We start from the raw sequence: 16203 nt of genomic DNA on the forward strand, positions 1-16203 counted from the left end.
AAATGTTTGTTTTTATAGTACTTTGGTATTATATGTATCACTTTTAAATATTTCTAATTGCCAATCTTTATATTGGATTGGAAAACTTACAGAAGACCTCTCGGTAGAACAATGAAACAACAAAATTGTCGTGTATACAACATCAAACAACAAAATGTTGCTTGTACCAAAATATTTTTGCAACGGGAGGTTTAAGAAGTAGCAGATAAATGTCTTAAATTAGAGTATAAATTTGTGTATACGTACAAATCAATAAACATCCCGTAAAGAGTTCGTTTTGTACTGCAATTACATTTTCTTGCACGGCTACGATTTTTTCGTCACTATAATCTGACACTGTACCTTCAATAACTTTTTAACAAACAAAGATAAATATGTAAGACCAAAAGCCGAGTGAAGATAAATTATATGGCCACCGACTGGGCGTTATCGTTTGAAAATTTGTATATAATAAACACACTTACCACTGCAAAATGCGTCCTCAGTTAGGTCAAAAAGTAAACAAACAACGCCATTTTGAACTGCAAACAGCATTTTTCTCCCCTAAAAGCAGCAAAATGCAAAACACGTCCAGCCCCTGTATATGTCCAGAAAACCTAAACAAGCGTGCATCACTGCGAAAAGGACAGAAACTTAAGTCGGTTTTAAATTTTGGCTTAAGTCCGGTCCTAAGTCCAAGACTAAGCTAAAACTGAAATTTGTTGGTGAATACGGCCTCAGGACTTTAAAGACATCCAGACAATTAAAGTGAGGAATATCGAAACGCGATTGCGATTGTTTTGAATACCGTTATAATACTGTCATATTTTCACTGTCTTTCAATTGATTTTCTTCACTATGTCATGTAAGTTGTGTCTAACTGTACCTTACAGCAAATGTAGATTAATCTGGTACCTCACAACACAACAGATCTTCATATACATTTTCTGGATGTCTTTACCTCAATCTACTATGCGGAAATTATGAAGACTTGGCGTTGGCGTCACAGTTATTTCGTACCAGTCTCCACTTTAATAGAAAGCTGTGTAACGTTGGACGGATGGCTCAGTGGTTTGCACACTGGCTTTCAAATCCTGAGGTCCGGGGTTCGATCCCCGGCAGCTACTCGGGAATTTTCAGAAACGCTTTTCAGTGTTTCCCACCCACCTAGAAGTGTACTGGTCAGGAACCCAGGCAATCCTTGCGTGTATCAGTGCTATACACTGGGAAAGTTAAAGAACCAGGCTGTCTATTCGAAACGAGCTAGGCTAAGTTAGCCGGGCAAGCCTGTATCTGATTTCTGATCTCTCTGTTGTGGGGGCTTTGTCTCACTCTGTCCCTCTGGTCAGATCGCTCTGTGTCTGTACTAGTAGAGGATGAATTGTGCGCCCTGTGTGGCTGCATTTGAACTACATAAAGCGCCTTTGAACGTGAAATTGATCATGAAATGGGCGCTATATAAATCTGGTATAATAATAATAATAATAACAAGATTTAGCTTACCAAAAGGTTCCTTCTAGCGCATATAAAATATTCTTTTTAAGGGATATTGTTTTAGCATGAAACAAATGTTTAATAATGCAATGAGAAAAATATGTGCTGCCATTATTGGTGCAAACTTAATTAAGAACTAATCTAAATATTAACAGTTTTATCATAACCCAAAATTGTTTTTTTAATATAAGCAAGTGCAAGTGCTATTTGGAAGCATTTGTCTTGCAGTCTGTGTTCCGGATATTTTCATCACGCGACTACACCAGCGAGTACCTGCACACTTAACACAAAGAAATTTAATACATGCATTTACGATTCGAAAAACAAATCAGGAAAAGTAAAAAAAGTACGCAAAAGAAAGCACCTGCAAATCCGAAACGTAAGAAGCTTAAAAAAATCACGTGACCAGGGACAATTTCATTACGTAAATTTTTTTTTGGCGGGAGTCTATTTTTAGATGATGCATATTCATATTCATTTCATTAATCTCGATTCTTTACTATAATATATTCAATTGAGGAGTTACATGATTTAAACTTTATTCTTGTGTCTTGTTGTTCTGTTATTTTAGTAGTTGTATTGCACTATAAAGACTGAAATAAAGATTGATTATGCGTAAACACATATTGGGCTAGAGGCTATTTGTAATGAATATGCATGAGTCCAAGATGGCGGCGCCCTACGGGAGATCGGATTCCTTTGATGATACCCTTGCATCCATTACATGCTCAGTCAAGTGTGACATGTTCCCCATAAGAGTTCCTTCTCTTGAGAAGGAACAATAATAATATGAAATAAGGCAAAGCCTCAAAGCGAGCTCAAAGAAATCGGATTAAGCTAAAAAAATATATACATCATTGTCACAAAGAAACTATTCACTACTCACAAGAATTCAAGAGAACCTATTCACTTGAAAAAGTCTACATTTAGTGTCACCATACCTATAACAGTGAATGTCATACGTTGCAAAATTAATGGGAAGCCGGTGTGACGGTGACGTCATTATCGCGTTCCCTTTTCTTTCTGCTTATTAATGACATTTTTTCCATTTTCTGGCCGATGCTTGATCTTTTAAATTAAAATAATATTTTTTTTTTCAAACAACTTGAAATCATTCTTTTATTATTGTTGAGTGATGAATATTTTTTAGCAATTGAATGAAGTTCTGTATTCACTCCGGAAAGAAGTACTTCCTGTGAGCACCTATCCGCTAGGGTGCGCTTTTTAAAAACTTCCGACGAAACTTTTCAAATCCATCACCAAGTGTGCAAGTATACTTGCGTTACCGTAAAGCTCGATTCTCGAGCAGGCCCTTCGGGCTCGCTAATAATAATAGTCGTCTACCGTTTCCCCAGATCAGTTTTCTCACATGTGAAGAATAGGATCCTAATCGTCACAGATGTGAAGAACTGGATCTCATTTTTTCACATAACACAGTCACACACACATGTTTCACATATCATGTAAAATTTGTGATCGATAATTTGAAATCGCATTTTCATATTACAATATTAATGTGCATTTTTACATCTGAATCGCATTTTTTCATATATTGCTTGTTATGAACGCCGAAATGTATTTAATGTAAGGCGTATGATTCATCAAAATGGGTTAACATGTATTCCTTGCGAAATTATTTTGGGATATTGCGGTAACGCAGTTGGTAGCGTTGGTATGTCCCGGAAAAGTCGGACGGACAGACGCACGGTGGGATGGGCGCCCATACTGACACCTAGCCGTCATTGTGACAACTAAGTCGAGCTACCGCAAGCGGGCTCGACAAAAATGTAAATACGTTTTGTCCGCCTATAATATATAGCAACTAATTAGTGATACAATACATGTAATGATTGTAAAGTATAATGACGGGAGACATCTGCATAGCTAATTTTTTTATGTCTCACGAAGTTCTAGTTGCTCATGATCTTTGCGTAACATCTAACGAAGAAATAAATTCATAATTATGCAAAGTGCCAACCACATGATCACATGATTGAAAAGACATGCATACCTTAAATATACACTTTGCAACTGCACGTGCACGAATATGGCGCGAAAATCGCTTTTCGCATCCTTTCAAGTGCTTCCTAAGGTAAACAGTGTACACAGATCCGTAACAAACGCAGGGTCAATGTAAACAAAAGCTGTATTTCACGCCTAAGAAGTAGCATGATCCTTGTGGAGCTGTTTTACTACACCCAACACGCAATTTACCTGTACTCGCCAGGAGCATTGTCTTCTTTATTTTATGCAGAAGGAACATACAAACTGAGGGAATGACAAGCCGATTACTACACTCATGCGCGCACACTACACATATCACTGTGTGGACCACTCCGGCTATATAGTTTTTGTGTAAGAAAATAAAAGGCGAAACTATTTCATATAGATGAAATCACAAGGTTATTGCGAAAATTGTGTTTTACATTTGTAGGAAATTGACTTTACATATGTGACCAAAAGTTTGTTTTTACATTTGTGACGCTTTTTATTACATATGTCACCAGCAACGTTTTTACATTTGCAACATCTCTGTTTTACATTTGTAGAAAGTTTTTACATATACGGTAAAATTAGTTTACGTTTGTTACAATTTTTACATAATGTGACCATTTTTACATTTGGGGGTCCTACATGATATGTGCATTTGACTTACTTTTTAAAACCTAAATCGACTTCGGGGGATAATATTTAATTAATTGGTGTCGTCCGTATTGCATAACCATGAGCATCATCAATAATCTTACTATTCCGTAGACAAATGTAACGTATCATGCTGGCTGTCCGAGATACGTCCCCCCCCCCCCCCCCCCTTTGCATTCCCCTTTGCATTCCCCTTTGCATTTTTGACGCATTTTGTAATAAAAAAGTGAATTTTGTTTTTGGATCTGCAACGTTTTCTCGGCCATTTCAATCCTCGCCAGCAATTGAACAACATAGACTTTCACCGAAATTATCCCAGCCGCCCATGCCCATATTTGCTGATATTGTGTATAACTTTATCGTGAATCAGAAATCTTTGCTGCTTCTGTTCATCTGTTTTTCAGGCTCCTGCATAGTAGATCTGTTTCAGTCATTTTAGTGTTAGCGCTGTTAGTAAATGTTCTGTTGAATGCCAGAAACTCAGACTGATATATATAATTTTATGTTAACGTTATTGCTTGTCGCGGCTTTATAACGTTTTCATAGAATATTGATTCTAATATGAAAATGAACTGTGGGAGTAAATGAGTTCCAAAGTTATGTGTATTAATTTTAAAGTAACAGTATTACTTGGAAGTAATAGTTTAATTCAGATTGGTATCAAGTAAATTGAATAGTCATGTTTTCGTTAGTGCTTTAGGTAGTGAAGTAAATAGTCTTCTAACCTTGGTTAAGGGGTTTCCACTTTGACCCTGACGACCACCGACCATGCTTTGTATTGGTTCACGGAAAGTGTCATGAGCCTTAACAGTGTTAGCAGAAGCCTTGACAGTTTGTCGGCGTATAAGTCTGCACTTGCTTGTGTTTTCATGGATACTTACAATTTCTCGGCCGAAATTTGCAAGAAGCCACTTAATAATTCGGTCAACGATTGAGTGCCAAGTCAGTCGGTGCATTAACTTTTAACTTGGTAAGAATCTTCTTTTAACAAAATTAAGAATGTCAATTTTGTAGAATACTGTTTAAATATGAGTTCATTATAACTAAGTTTAAAAAATGGCATTCCAACATAGTCGGGTGTGCCATCTAAGTCATTATTCTGTGTCATTACCTGACGTCGAAGGTTGAAGGCATCGTCTTGAGTTGTAGTATTCTGCAGTGTGGAGACTCGACTTGATATCAGTTTTCAGTTACTTTGCTCAATGGATGGTCTGCTATAGACGTCTGGGTCGCATGTTTTGCTCGTCCCCATGATACATGAAGAACTCATTTGACTGTACATGCCTTCGTTTCACAGTGCAGACCTATCTTCGGGATCTTAATTACATAAATGGTCAGTGACATTAGTAAAGTGCACCGACATTACCTGTATGTTTCTGTCCCCTGCACCGTTCCTTTATACTATGCAATTTATTATGATGAGCAGCGTTATTTCAAATTAATTCATAAACGCTGTCATGTAAAGTGTATATAAACTGCATTTACATGTAATTTGGTGTTCTTCTGCTCCCACATTTTGCGAAGTTAGCCTAACGTGTAAAAGTCATTTTCACTAAAAACCTTCATTAGTGAGCACGTTCTAACTGTGTGTTTTTCAACTTATTATGATATGAACATTGGAAATATACACAAGTGATTACATGGAGCATAATTTAATAAGAACGTGTGTGAAATTTAGTTAAATTATGGAATGATGAATTAAGAATGTATTAGACTTGGAGACTAATTTGAGTGCCTAGTTTAGTGTGATTAATCATGGATCGTTTCGTGTGCCATCTGGGAGTGCTAGTTCACAAAAGTGTAAGAGACATAACGAGACAGAGACTCTAAAACCAAAGAAATTCTGTGATAAGGAGTATGATAAGACTGAACGTGTCCGGAAGTTTCAGCCCTCATGGAAAATAACATACCCATGGGTTGGCGTGATGTACCTGACACAGATGATACCAGACCTGGTGTTATGTTCTGTGCCACATGTAGGATGTACCCCGAGGTTGCGGACAAATCATCAAACTTGTTCACTGGATGTTCAAATATGAGAGTTGATGGTTTTAAAAACATGAAATATCTGCCGCTCATACTAAAACGACAGATAAAAAGAAGAAAAATGTTATGTCAGATGTGGAAAGGACTGAGCTTGTTTACAGCAGTCAAATTGTCAAAGCTGTCCAGAAAAGTGCGTAAATTAACATGAACGTGTTGACAGTCATGTTCAATACTGTGTATGCTCTGGCCAAATAGGGAAAGCCTGTAGGTTCCTGACAATTCTTTCTGATGGGTCAACATATTATGCGATGACAGAGCAGTACACAGTCTTAATACGCTTTGTAAAAAATGGCAGTCCTATAACGAAACTTGCATCAATTGAAGCTGTTGAAAGTGCCAATGTCAGTGTTGTATTAGAGGGAACAGAAAGTGGAAATGCTTAAGTCGGTGTTGGTTTAGAGAAACAATCAAAGGTAGTGAGTGTAAATTTCGATGGGGCCGCAGTTATGATGGGGTGTAGATCTGGTGTGAGTACTATGATGAAAGACAAAAACAAACACATTGTTCCAGTGCACTGTGTTGCACACAAGCTTGAATTAGGAGTCCTAGATGCTGTCAAGTGTGTAGAATACCTATCAAAGTTTGAGGAGACTGTGAAAAGGATCTACTGTTTCTATGCAAAAAGTCCCAAACGAAGAAGAGAGCTGGAAAGCATTGCCAAGATGCTTGAAACTGACTTGTTGAAGTATGGTGACGTGAAAAGTGTGCGATGGGTTGCTAGCAAGGGAAAAGCCCTCAAAGCTATCGAAAACAACCTACCTGCTACCATGGGACACCTTGAACATGCAGCCTCTATGAATAAACTTGAAGAAGGGTGGGTGAGAGGGGGGAGCTAAGAAGCTTTGATATGAAATGAAATCATCCAGGTTTGAGAAGTACCTGTACTTCATGATGGATTATCTTGTGGCCATCACAGCCACATCTATCAAATTCCAGAAAAACGAATTACTTATAATGGATGTACCTGCAGGTGTGAATGATTTGACTAACGAGCTGGAACTTATGAAGGATGAACCTGGGGAAATGCATCAAGATTCTACCAACACTACAACCGTGAAACAAATAAATTAAAACATGGTGGCCATGAATTGAAACTATTAGGACCGCCTACTCAGATGACACTGATAAAGCCAAGCTACTGATCAACTCAATTAAGTATCTAGAGGATAGGTTCAGTGACTTTGAAAAAATCTCTTGAAATGCTTCTCTGTGTTTGATTTAAGAAACTGACCCACTGATGAGAAAGAATTGTTAAAATATGGTAGAGAAGAAATGAAAGACTTATGTGAACATTACTCTGAAATTCTAAGTGAAGATGAAAAAAAATCAATTCTTCGTGAATAAACCACATTAAAAAATCAACTAAAGAAGAAAACATCTGGTGTCAACTGTCGTACCCCACGGGGGAGGAACTGTTACACAAGACTCGGTTGTGGAGGATATCATGTTACAGATTTAGGATGCTACTGTTACAATATTCCTGGATAACGTTACAGCTTTCGGAGGATAATAATTTTGTTTGCCAAAGAAATAGTAAAGATTTATCTCTTTTTTGCAAAAGTAAAAATTGTTTTTCTAGATCAATGGTATGTGCGTCTGTTGAGACATGGCTTAACACGTGAAACACAGTATACTGATGTCTATCAAGCGTTTAATGACAAAATCCGATATTTTGATAGAAACATATCTAAAAGAAATTGGTTAAAATATGTTTCAACCATATTTTATGCTCATTTGCATCGATAAAGACCCTCTTTAGGCATGCTGTTATAATACGAGGTAGAAAAATCAATGTGGGTCTAATTTTTTGTGGTTTTATAGAATGTTACAGTTGTGGGGTGCTTCTTCTGGATGTGTTACAGATTTAGGATGATACTTTTTTTAATACATTTTGACAATATACAATACCAAGATAGCAAATAAAATTTAGATATCATGAATTATGCGGGATTTTTTGTAAGATATAACAAATTTATTATACCAAGTGCATTTTTTTTCTAATTTCGAAATTCTAAAATCTGATTCAACAGCTATATATAATAAAATGATATATTAACATTTTCAATGGAAAGCTAGTGTTCTATATCCAATGTATAATTATGATACCATAATCACCAATTCGCATTGAATCGTCGTTTGCACTTTAATAAGCTGTTCTTTCATAAATAGTACCTGTTTATGCTACATGTATGTATTAAGTTAACAAACGATGTGTCCTGGCTTCAGAAGAGCTTGGCAATGCGTGTCTTTATCAACGATTTCGATTACTAATAAGCTTAAAAGAAAATATCCTCTCGGAATCGGTAATGGAGAACTTAAGAAACTAATTGGCTTTTCTCACGACAACTCGCACATGTGCAATAAAACTTTATTTCAAATAACAAAAGATTCTTTTTTTGTTAAACATGTATACGTGTTTACTGTTGGAACAACCATCGAATCATAGTCTGCTTGCAGGCGCGTAGCTGCCTACAAGCATATATGCATCTGCGCAATGAAGATCTGGCAAGCATGCAAAATCAAATAGGCTAATCTGAAGCACTGAATCTGTTTGGTCTCAGTTAGGAGCCTATATCATTTAACAGAGGACTTTATACGCAATCCATAGTTACAATGTATAAGGTTTCAGGATTTTCATCTAAAAATATATGCGTCTTTGTCTTTGTGTGTATGACGGTGTCAAGGGCTTTTCAGGACTGTGCGCCATTAGAAGGCATGTCTCAGGATTGTAGGCATTGCGTAAACGCGAGCACAAGGACATTAAATTCGGGTTATTCAACAATTAGGAGTTACCTTATAAACATAGTAACTCACTCTCTTTAGATTTGAACAAAAGTAATTAATCTATGTGAATATATATAAATACACACTTAAAACATGTTTCGGTTTCGCTCCGCGATATCTTTGGTGATTTATTTAGAGCTTATGAAAAACATTTAACAACCGATGTATTTAGAGATTGTTCAAACGATCGGTCAATCTGCATGGAAAAGGGATGGGAGATTTGCTCTGCATAACTTGTATCATCAACTGTTCATCATATGTGATTCTTGACATATCACAACCGACATCTTCTCCCGTTAGGTGGACTTTCCTGTGTTTTTAAACGTCGTTACAGCAACGCCACTCTTGTACATGTCCGACTGCCTTAAATGACAAAATAAATGTTGTTTAGCAGTATTTACATCTTACAACAGAATCCTGAAGAAGGAAAAGATATCATCCTAAATCTGTAACACATTCAGAAGCAGCACCCCACAACTGTAACATATCCTGCTAAACTGCAACATTCTATAAAACCACGAAATATTAGACCAACAGTAATTTTTCTACCTCGTATTAGGTCCATGCCTGAAGAGGGTTTTAATCAGTGCAAATTTGCATGAAATACGGTTGAAATATCTTTTAATCAATTTCTTTTAGATATTTTTCTATCAAAATTTCGAATTTTGTCATAAAACGCTTGATTGACATCAATATACTGTGTTTCGCAGGTTCAGCCATGTCTCAACAGACGTGCATATCTCTGATTTAGAAAAACAATTTTTATTTTTGGAAAAACAGATACATCTTTACCACATCTTTGGCAAACAAAATACCGACAGCTATTATTATCCTCCGAATGCTGTAACGTTATCCAGGAAAACTGTAACAGAAGCATCCTAAATCTGTAACATGATATCCTCCACAACCGAGTCTCGTGTAACAGTTCCTCCCCCGTGGTACCCTGTTCTGTTAACTCTTACAGACCCAGCCAGCTAGTATCACTAATATCCTGGTCCTTCTCAAAATCATGATAACAGTGTCTCCATCCACTGCTGAATGTGAAAGACAATTTTCTGGTACTTAACTTTTATTAATGTATGATTCTGGTTTTGAATGATTCTAGAACCAAGTATTTACTTATTTACATTTAAATCAAAATGACTAGAGAATTATAAATTACATTATAGAGGAATAGAAAAAAATGTACAATCTAGTATGTTGTTAACATTTCAATTTTATTTATTCAATTTAAGTTCAGGAAAATTTGAAAGTTGCGATATCTGTATTATAAACGTTAACTGATGTCATTGTTTGTGTATTTTTAGCAATGAAGCTCATCAAGTCAGCCAGACGGTCACACATGAACCAAGACACCCTTGAGGCTCTGATGAGAGTTCATGCCGATGGTCCCCCTGCAGCCCTGTTTGATCCCCAGCCTGCCATCCACCACTGGATGTCCAGTGGACCTGGTACCCGTCACCTTGGTGGCCACAAGATACCACAGAAACCCAGTGGTAAGTACTGAACATGACAAATTTTGAAAGTTTATGTTAATATTAAATTTAACATCTACATGTCTGTGTAGATAATAATTTTTTAAAGATACTTTTACAGTCATTTTACCAAAAAAAAAAAACACGTCTGTGTCTATTGGCTTTCAGATTTAAGCAATAGTGTCCGATATCAGTGAACTCAAACCATTTTGTCTGCGGATAACTTATTATTGTATTTTCTCTTCCAGTTGTTCTATCTGACAATGAAGATGATGACCGTGATGATTCCCGTGACCAGTAATGCTATACCTGAAGAGTGAGCTACCAAGATTTTAATATGAACTGCACATGCAGTACATAAAGACAATGCTTTGAACATTCCTTTACCATTAATACATACCCTTTAATGATTATATGAACATTTAACTAGAGATTATAGAATGTACAAGTACTCAAGTTGATCTCAATATTGACAGTGACTTACAATTTGAATACATGTTTTGTACTTAAAAATACATACCATTTTGTGAACATTTAACTAGTGATTATAGAATGTACAAGTATTTAAGTTAATCTCCATACTGACAGTGACTTACAAGTTAAATGCTTATTACTGAAGATAGCTTGGCACAGAAATAATAATACTAAAAAGAACAACACAAGACAGTTGTATGAATACATTACTTTTACTATTAACAATTTTACTATAGCAAGCAATTATTATCTAATTTCGTTTAAATTAGTGGTTGGCAGAAATTGGTCACAGCTTCACATCAATGTCAATATACAAATACATATGATATAAAGTATATGTTTAAAATGCAGATGTGGAGGCCCTGTGAACAGAGGCCTAATACAGTATACTTGAAACAAACAGACTTCTTATTACACAATGTTAAGATATACTGGTGGAGGCTGACCTAACCGCCGAACCTGGGACACATAAGATATACCTGAAATTATAAAGAAAAAGGAGAGCATCAGCAAGTATAAACAATCGAAGAAGCAAAATCAACCGTCGCATCTATTTGCAAACGACCTTCTTCTTCCATGTGCAAAACTGAAAGGACCCAAAAGGAGATTAAATCGCAACAAGTATATTAATATACCAACAAGACATAAGCTAAGACGGGCCCTTACAACAGGATAAGAGCTCCTTCAGTAACAGGTTTTGAATGGTAAACATTAAAAACACATTACTGAAGATAGCTTGGCACAGAAATAATAATACTAAAAAGAACAACACAAGACAGTTGTATGAATACATTACTTTTACTATTAACAATTTTACTATAGCAAACAATTATTATCTAATTTCGTTTAAATTAATGGTTGGCAGAAATTGGTCACGGCTTCACATCAATGGCAATATACAAATACAAAATGTACATATGATATAAAGTATATGTTTAAAATGCAGATGTGGAGGCCCTGTGAACAGAGGCCTAATACAGTATTCTTGAAACAAACAAACTTCTTATTACACAACGTTAAGATATACTGGTGGAGGCTGACCTAACCGCCACATGTTGAGAATTTGGAACAACGTGGAAAATTCTTGACAACCGCCACCAGTATAGCGAAGCAAACCCTGCCTGAGAAGCTGTGCCTCAATAATTTACTGCTAAAAGGACTGAAGCTTGTGTTGCAGAGGGAATAAAAACAAAACTTTTCCAAATTATGACAAGTGCACCCCATCCCTGTTGAAGAGACTCGTCACAGATTCGACGATTTCTGGTTAACGAACGTATCCACCAATGTATTTAAAAAGACAAAAACAAATGAGCAGCGAAATTATTAACGCGTTTTCTAGCTCTCTCTAATGAAAAATAAGTTAATTACTCAGTGAATAACAATGATACCTTGATTGTCTTCGAAAGGAAACAAGTGTAAGATTAATGGTTTAACTTGCCGCCATTTCGTACAACCCTGACTCTGACACAGTATGGTCGCATTATGACGCTGCATTACAAGTTGAGAACCCTCAGCTGATTCCTTGTCGTAACGAAATACCGACTTTATAATTGAACATCCAACTATCCAGTTATGGGTAGGACGCACTGAAAAGCTGAAAACAATTGTCAACAAAAAAAGGGCAAACAGATGGCAGGTACAATGAAACTGCTTATAAGCTTAAGATCTGAGTGACAACAGCTGACGTGAGAGGATTCTAATGTAAAATTTAAATGCACTTGAATCCGGGGCGCAACGCCCCATTCTTGTAATATCGTAAGCAGTCATGCTGCTGTTGAAGCACCTACTCTGAATGAATGTGGTTTATATGGAATGGCAGTCAAAGATTTCTTTAGAACACACTAAACTGACAGCGTATGACGGGTAGACCGTTTAAATAAAGAAATAACTCGTTTGAAGCACTAGATGGTAGAACAACCATATATCTCTCTATTAAATTCCGGGGTCAAGTAGAACAATGTGCTAGGTTGTAAATGAATAGCTACTCCTTCGCCTTTTTCTGATCGTTTTTTGATGAATGAAGAATTATGCGAAGTACACCAATACTTACAATACTAACGTCTCCCTCACATAATGCGTGACTTTTAGCACTTATATTCGAGGAGTTTGAGTTGGTATGTACAAGCTCACATATCTTTAAAAATCAAAAATGGTCAGTGAAAATACTGCTGAAAACTGTAATGCCTCAAATATAGAAGAGCAAACAGTATTTGCCACCTGTATAAGTTTACGAAGTAAATCAAGCGTTATAGGTTGCCTGATGTCAATTGTCCGATGCAACCTATCAAAACTGATAAGCATTCAACGTAACATAAATCTTAAGTAAGATGTTCAAGACTATTAATTTAACAACAGAAGAAATGTCCGAGATATACAGACATGTTGTATGACGAGCTACATTCTTAATTAAAAGATGGGCTAAAAGTGCAGTAAGGTGCAAGTCGTCTGTGCATGCAAGTAAAGCTGACCCGATCGGCACTAAATATATAATATTATTATTATTTTATAAAATTAAAATATAAAAAGGTTACGTTATTGCATATACGAACGTCTGCCCCCTAGAAGGCCAAATGTAGAAAATCAAACTACTTCGTAAAAAAGCTGCGCGTCCTAGTTCATGTACGCCAGCGCTATCCGTAAAGTTTAGGACAGAACTATCCAATCAGGAAAAGTCGTGGAAGCTGCAGTAACCATTAAAACTGTCAAACAAAATGATAACCATATCATCTGTTTTTGAACTTGTCACTCTTAAATGATGTGAACTTTTAACCATATTGCACATAATAGCATAGAAACCACTACTGAATAGTCTAGAAAGGGAATGGCTCTGCTACAGAAATTAAAAGATCAACTTAGGCTTGCATTTTTTTTGGCTACGGGTATGTTAAGGTATTTGCATATATCTATAAAACAGACCAATTGGCCATACATTCCCTGAATTAGAGCGAGCCAAACAAACATTGCCCAATGTTTGTGTCAACCGAAAGTACAACGCTTTATTTGTATACCTTGATTGAGCGTCCCGTGATCCAGATCGGCTTCTGCATTTTACCTCATTTGTAGGCGAAATAATGAAAGATATCGTGAAATCCTTGTATCATTGTTATATTTCAATGTTTTAGAATCATTAACTACCGAATATAACATGTAGATCCCAATATATCTCCATCTAAACAAGTTCCAAGTGCAGCGCGCCATTTTGTTTGTTGTCATTTGGCTTCTCCGTGTTACGTCATGTAAGGGTCACGTGATACGTACAATAACAACAACAGTTTGACCGTCACAGTAGAACGGCAGTTTGACGAACTCCGCTGAACCGGTAACATGAACCGAGAATTCGAGGTATATAAACCTGTTGTTTTGATGTGTTTAGATTTATAACACTGAAATTAGTTTAGATACCGGTCATTGATCCATTATTTAAGAGTTTCTATTTAATATTGTGAACTTGGATTTTTATGGTAACTTGACCAGATTAGGTCAACTGTATATATAAAGACATATAAAAGGCATTTTTCCTGGAACTTGGTTGATTATCAGTTTGATGTTCATAATCTAAACTCTCATATTGCATTCTGGAATTGTAGAAGATTTACATTGAAACTGAATGAATTTAACCCAATCTGATACATATTGAAACTGAATCATCTTTTTTCTGTTTTATTGTTATTATTGTGAATTTATCATTATCTAAGGTCATACAGACCTTAATTAAAAAGTGTGTAACTGAAGTTTCAGTGTTCGTCATCCATTTTTAATATAAGTTAAGGACAAACCCTTCCCCAACCTTAATTCCAAGATAATTAAATTGGAATTCCATGTTGCGACCCTAGTTAACCGAATATCCTGACAAAATATAGACCGGTTAAGAGGGGCGTAACAATACATACCATTTAATGATTATGTGAACATTTAACTAGTGATTATAGAATGTACAAGTACTCAAGTTGATCTCAATATTGACAGTAATTTACAAATTGACATATATGCTAAATAATACATACAATCTTTTTTTATCTGATGTTGTTAATATTTTAAGACTTTTAAGTTGTAAACTTAGAGATATTTGTGTGAAAATGTTTCTTTAATTAGATATTGTATTAACTTCAACTTTTACTTCTGTATTATGATTAAAGAGAATGGAATGTTTATTTTGGTGTTTTTAGATTTCGGTTATTAACCAAATATTGTTAAAGACCCCTCTTATTCTCACATCTCAGTAGTTCTGGTTCGGATAGAGCAAGTTAGTACTTTCATGGTTAATTTTCTGGGCAACTACAAGAAAATGCTGGGCTACCAGCAAAATTATAAATTTATCGGACACTGTTTTAGGCATGGCAATCATACAAAACATTTACATGCTTGAATTCGTTCCATTTTTCAGTATTTCGAGGAATAGTCTGAGCATTTCAATGTGTTATACATTGGCTACGGAAACACGTTTCCTCCTGTCATAGTTAAAATCGTGGAAGTGGTTTTTCGTGGGCGGATCGTATTCCGCTAGAGAAATATGCAATCGATTTTGTCCTACATAAAAAAACGTAGCGGCTGTAACTGTATTATTTAATTTACAGATTCGATTGTGGCATGCATCTTAATTGATATGACGGCATTTCGTATAACATTTGTACATTTTTGAACAAGATTTACATTTCGATGCCGTATGTTTGCTTTTTCTATTATCAGAATGTTAATTTGGTGATTACTGTTTTATGTTATAAGAAAGGTCCTTTGTAATCTCTAATAACTTATGTGTAAAGTTAGTAATTTTTTCCCGTTGCAGCCATCGCTGGGGATAATTTCTTTTCGCTGGATTAAAATTTTATCTTATTTATTTAATGTATTTTGTTTGCTCCTTTGCAGTTTTTGCAAATGAAATATACATGTTTAGCTGTTTGTATAGTATGTGCATTTTAAACATGATCTCAACGAGAAATTTTTAAATAATGACGCGGCCTTTTCCCACTAAACTGTGTTGTAGTTTTCATTTATACTGATAAATTAGTTGTAGTGGGTATGATAGACGTATATGGTTGGAGGCTAACTCATCTACCAACAAAATGATGATATTATCAGTCATTAATAACTTTAACTATTGTTTTCTTTAAATAATGGCTGATGATTTTGCGTCCAACTTATAACTGCTGTCATTCCCTGTTATATACGGTCCTTTGACAAAATTACCCAGGTGAAGAAACCTGACGTCAAAACAAATGATACAATACATAAATCAAGCGCGTGATCTTTGGAAACCTAGCTTTGCATCTCTGAGTTTTCATGGAAACCGGAACACCGTGCCAGTAATTTT

At 35.8% G+C, this 16203-nt stretch overlaps 2 protein-coding genes across 3 annotated transcripts in view; both read left to right on the forward strand.

Moving 5' to 3' along the window:
• Window positions 1-16203, forward strand: part of LOC123556321 (uncharacterized) — a 139501-nt gene that overhangs the window by 31278 nt on the left and 92020 nt on the right. The gene's annotated exons all lie outside the window — the stretch shown is intronic.
• Window positions 5606-11287, forward strand: LOC128556844 (zinc finger protein 862-like). Of its 2 annotated transcripts, none has more exons than XM_053542555.1 (4): window positions 5606-5652; window positions 9911-10004; window positions 10254-10442; window positions 10670-11279. In XM_053542555.1, exons 2-4 carry the CDS (start codon window positions 9956-9958, stop codon window positions 10720-10722), a joined length of 291 nt encoding a protein of 96 aa, XP_053398530.1. In that variant the 5' UTR covers window positions 5606-5652; window positions 9911-9955; the 3' UTR covers window positions 10723-11279. The 2 variants fall into 2 exon arrangements, with proteins under 2 accessions (XP_053398530.1, XP_053398529.1); XM_053542554.1 differs by lacking the exon at window positions 5606-5652 and adding an exon at window positions 5659-5916 and having other exon boundaries at window positions 10670-11287.

Source organism: Mercenaria mercenaria, chromosome 5 (assembly GCF_021730395.1).
Source record: "Mercenaria mercenaria strain notata chromosome 5, MADL_Memer_1, whole genome shotgun sequence".
In the NCBI taxonomy this organism is placed as follows: Eukaryota; Metazoa; Mollusca; class Bivalvia; order Venerida; family Veneridae; genus Mercenaria; species Mercenaria mercenaria.

Coding starts and splice junctions, on each gene's coding strand:
- LOC128556844 (XM_053542554.1), top strand. CDS start 5,872: ATGGATCGTTTCGTGTGCCATCTGGGAGTGCTAGTTCACAAAAGT. Junction 5,917..9,910: donor GAGTGCTAGTTCACAAAAGT/GTAAGAGACATA, acceptor TAACTCTTACAG/ACCCAGCCAGCTAGTATCAC. Junction 10,443..10,669: donor GATACCACAGAAACCCAGTG/GTAAGTACTGAA, acceptor TTTCTCTTCCAG/TTGTTCTATCTGACAATGAA.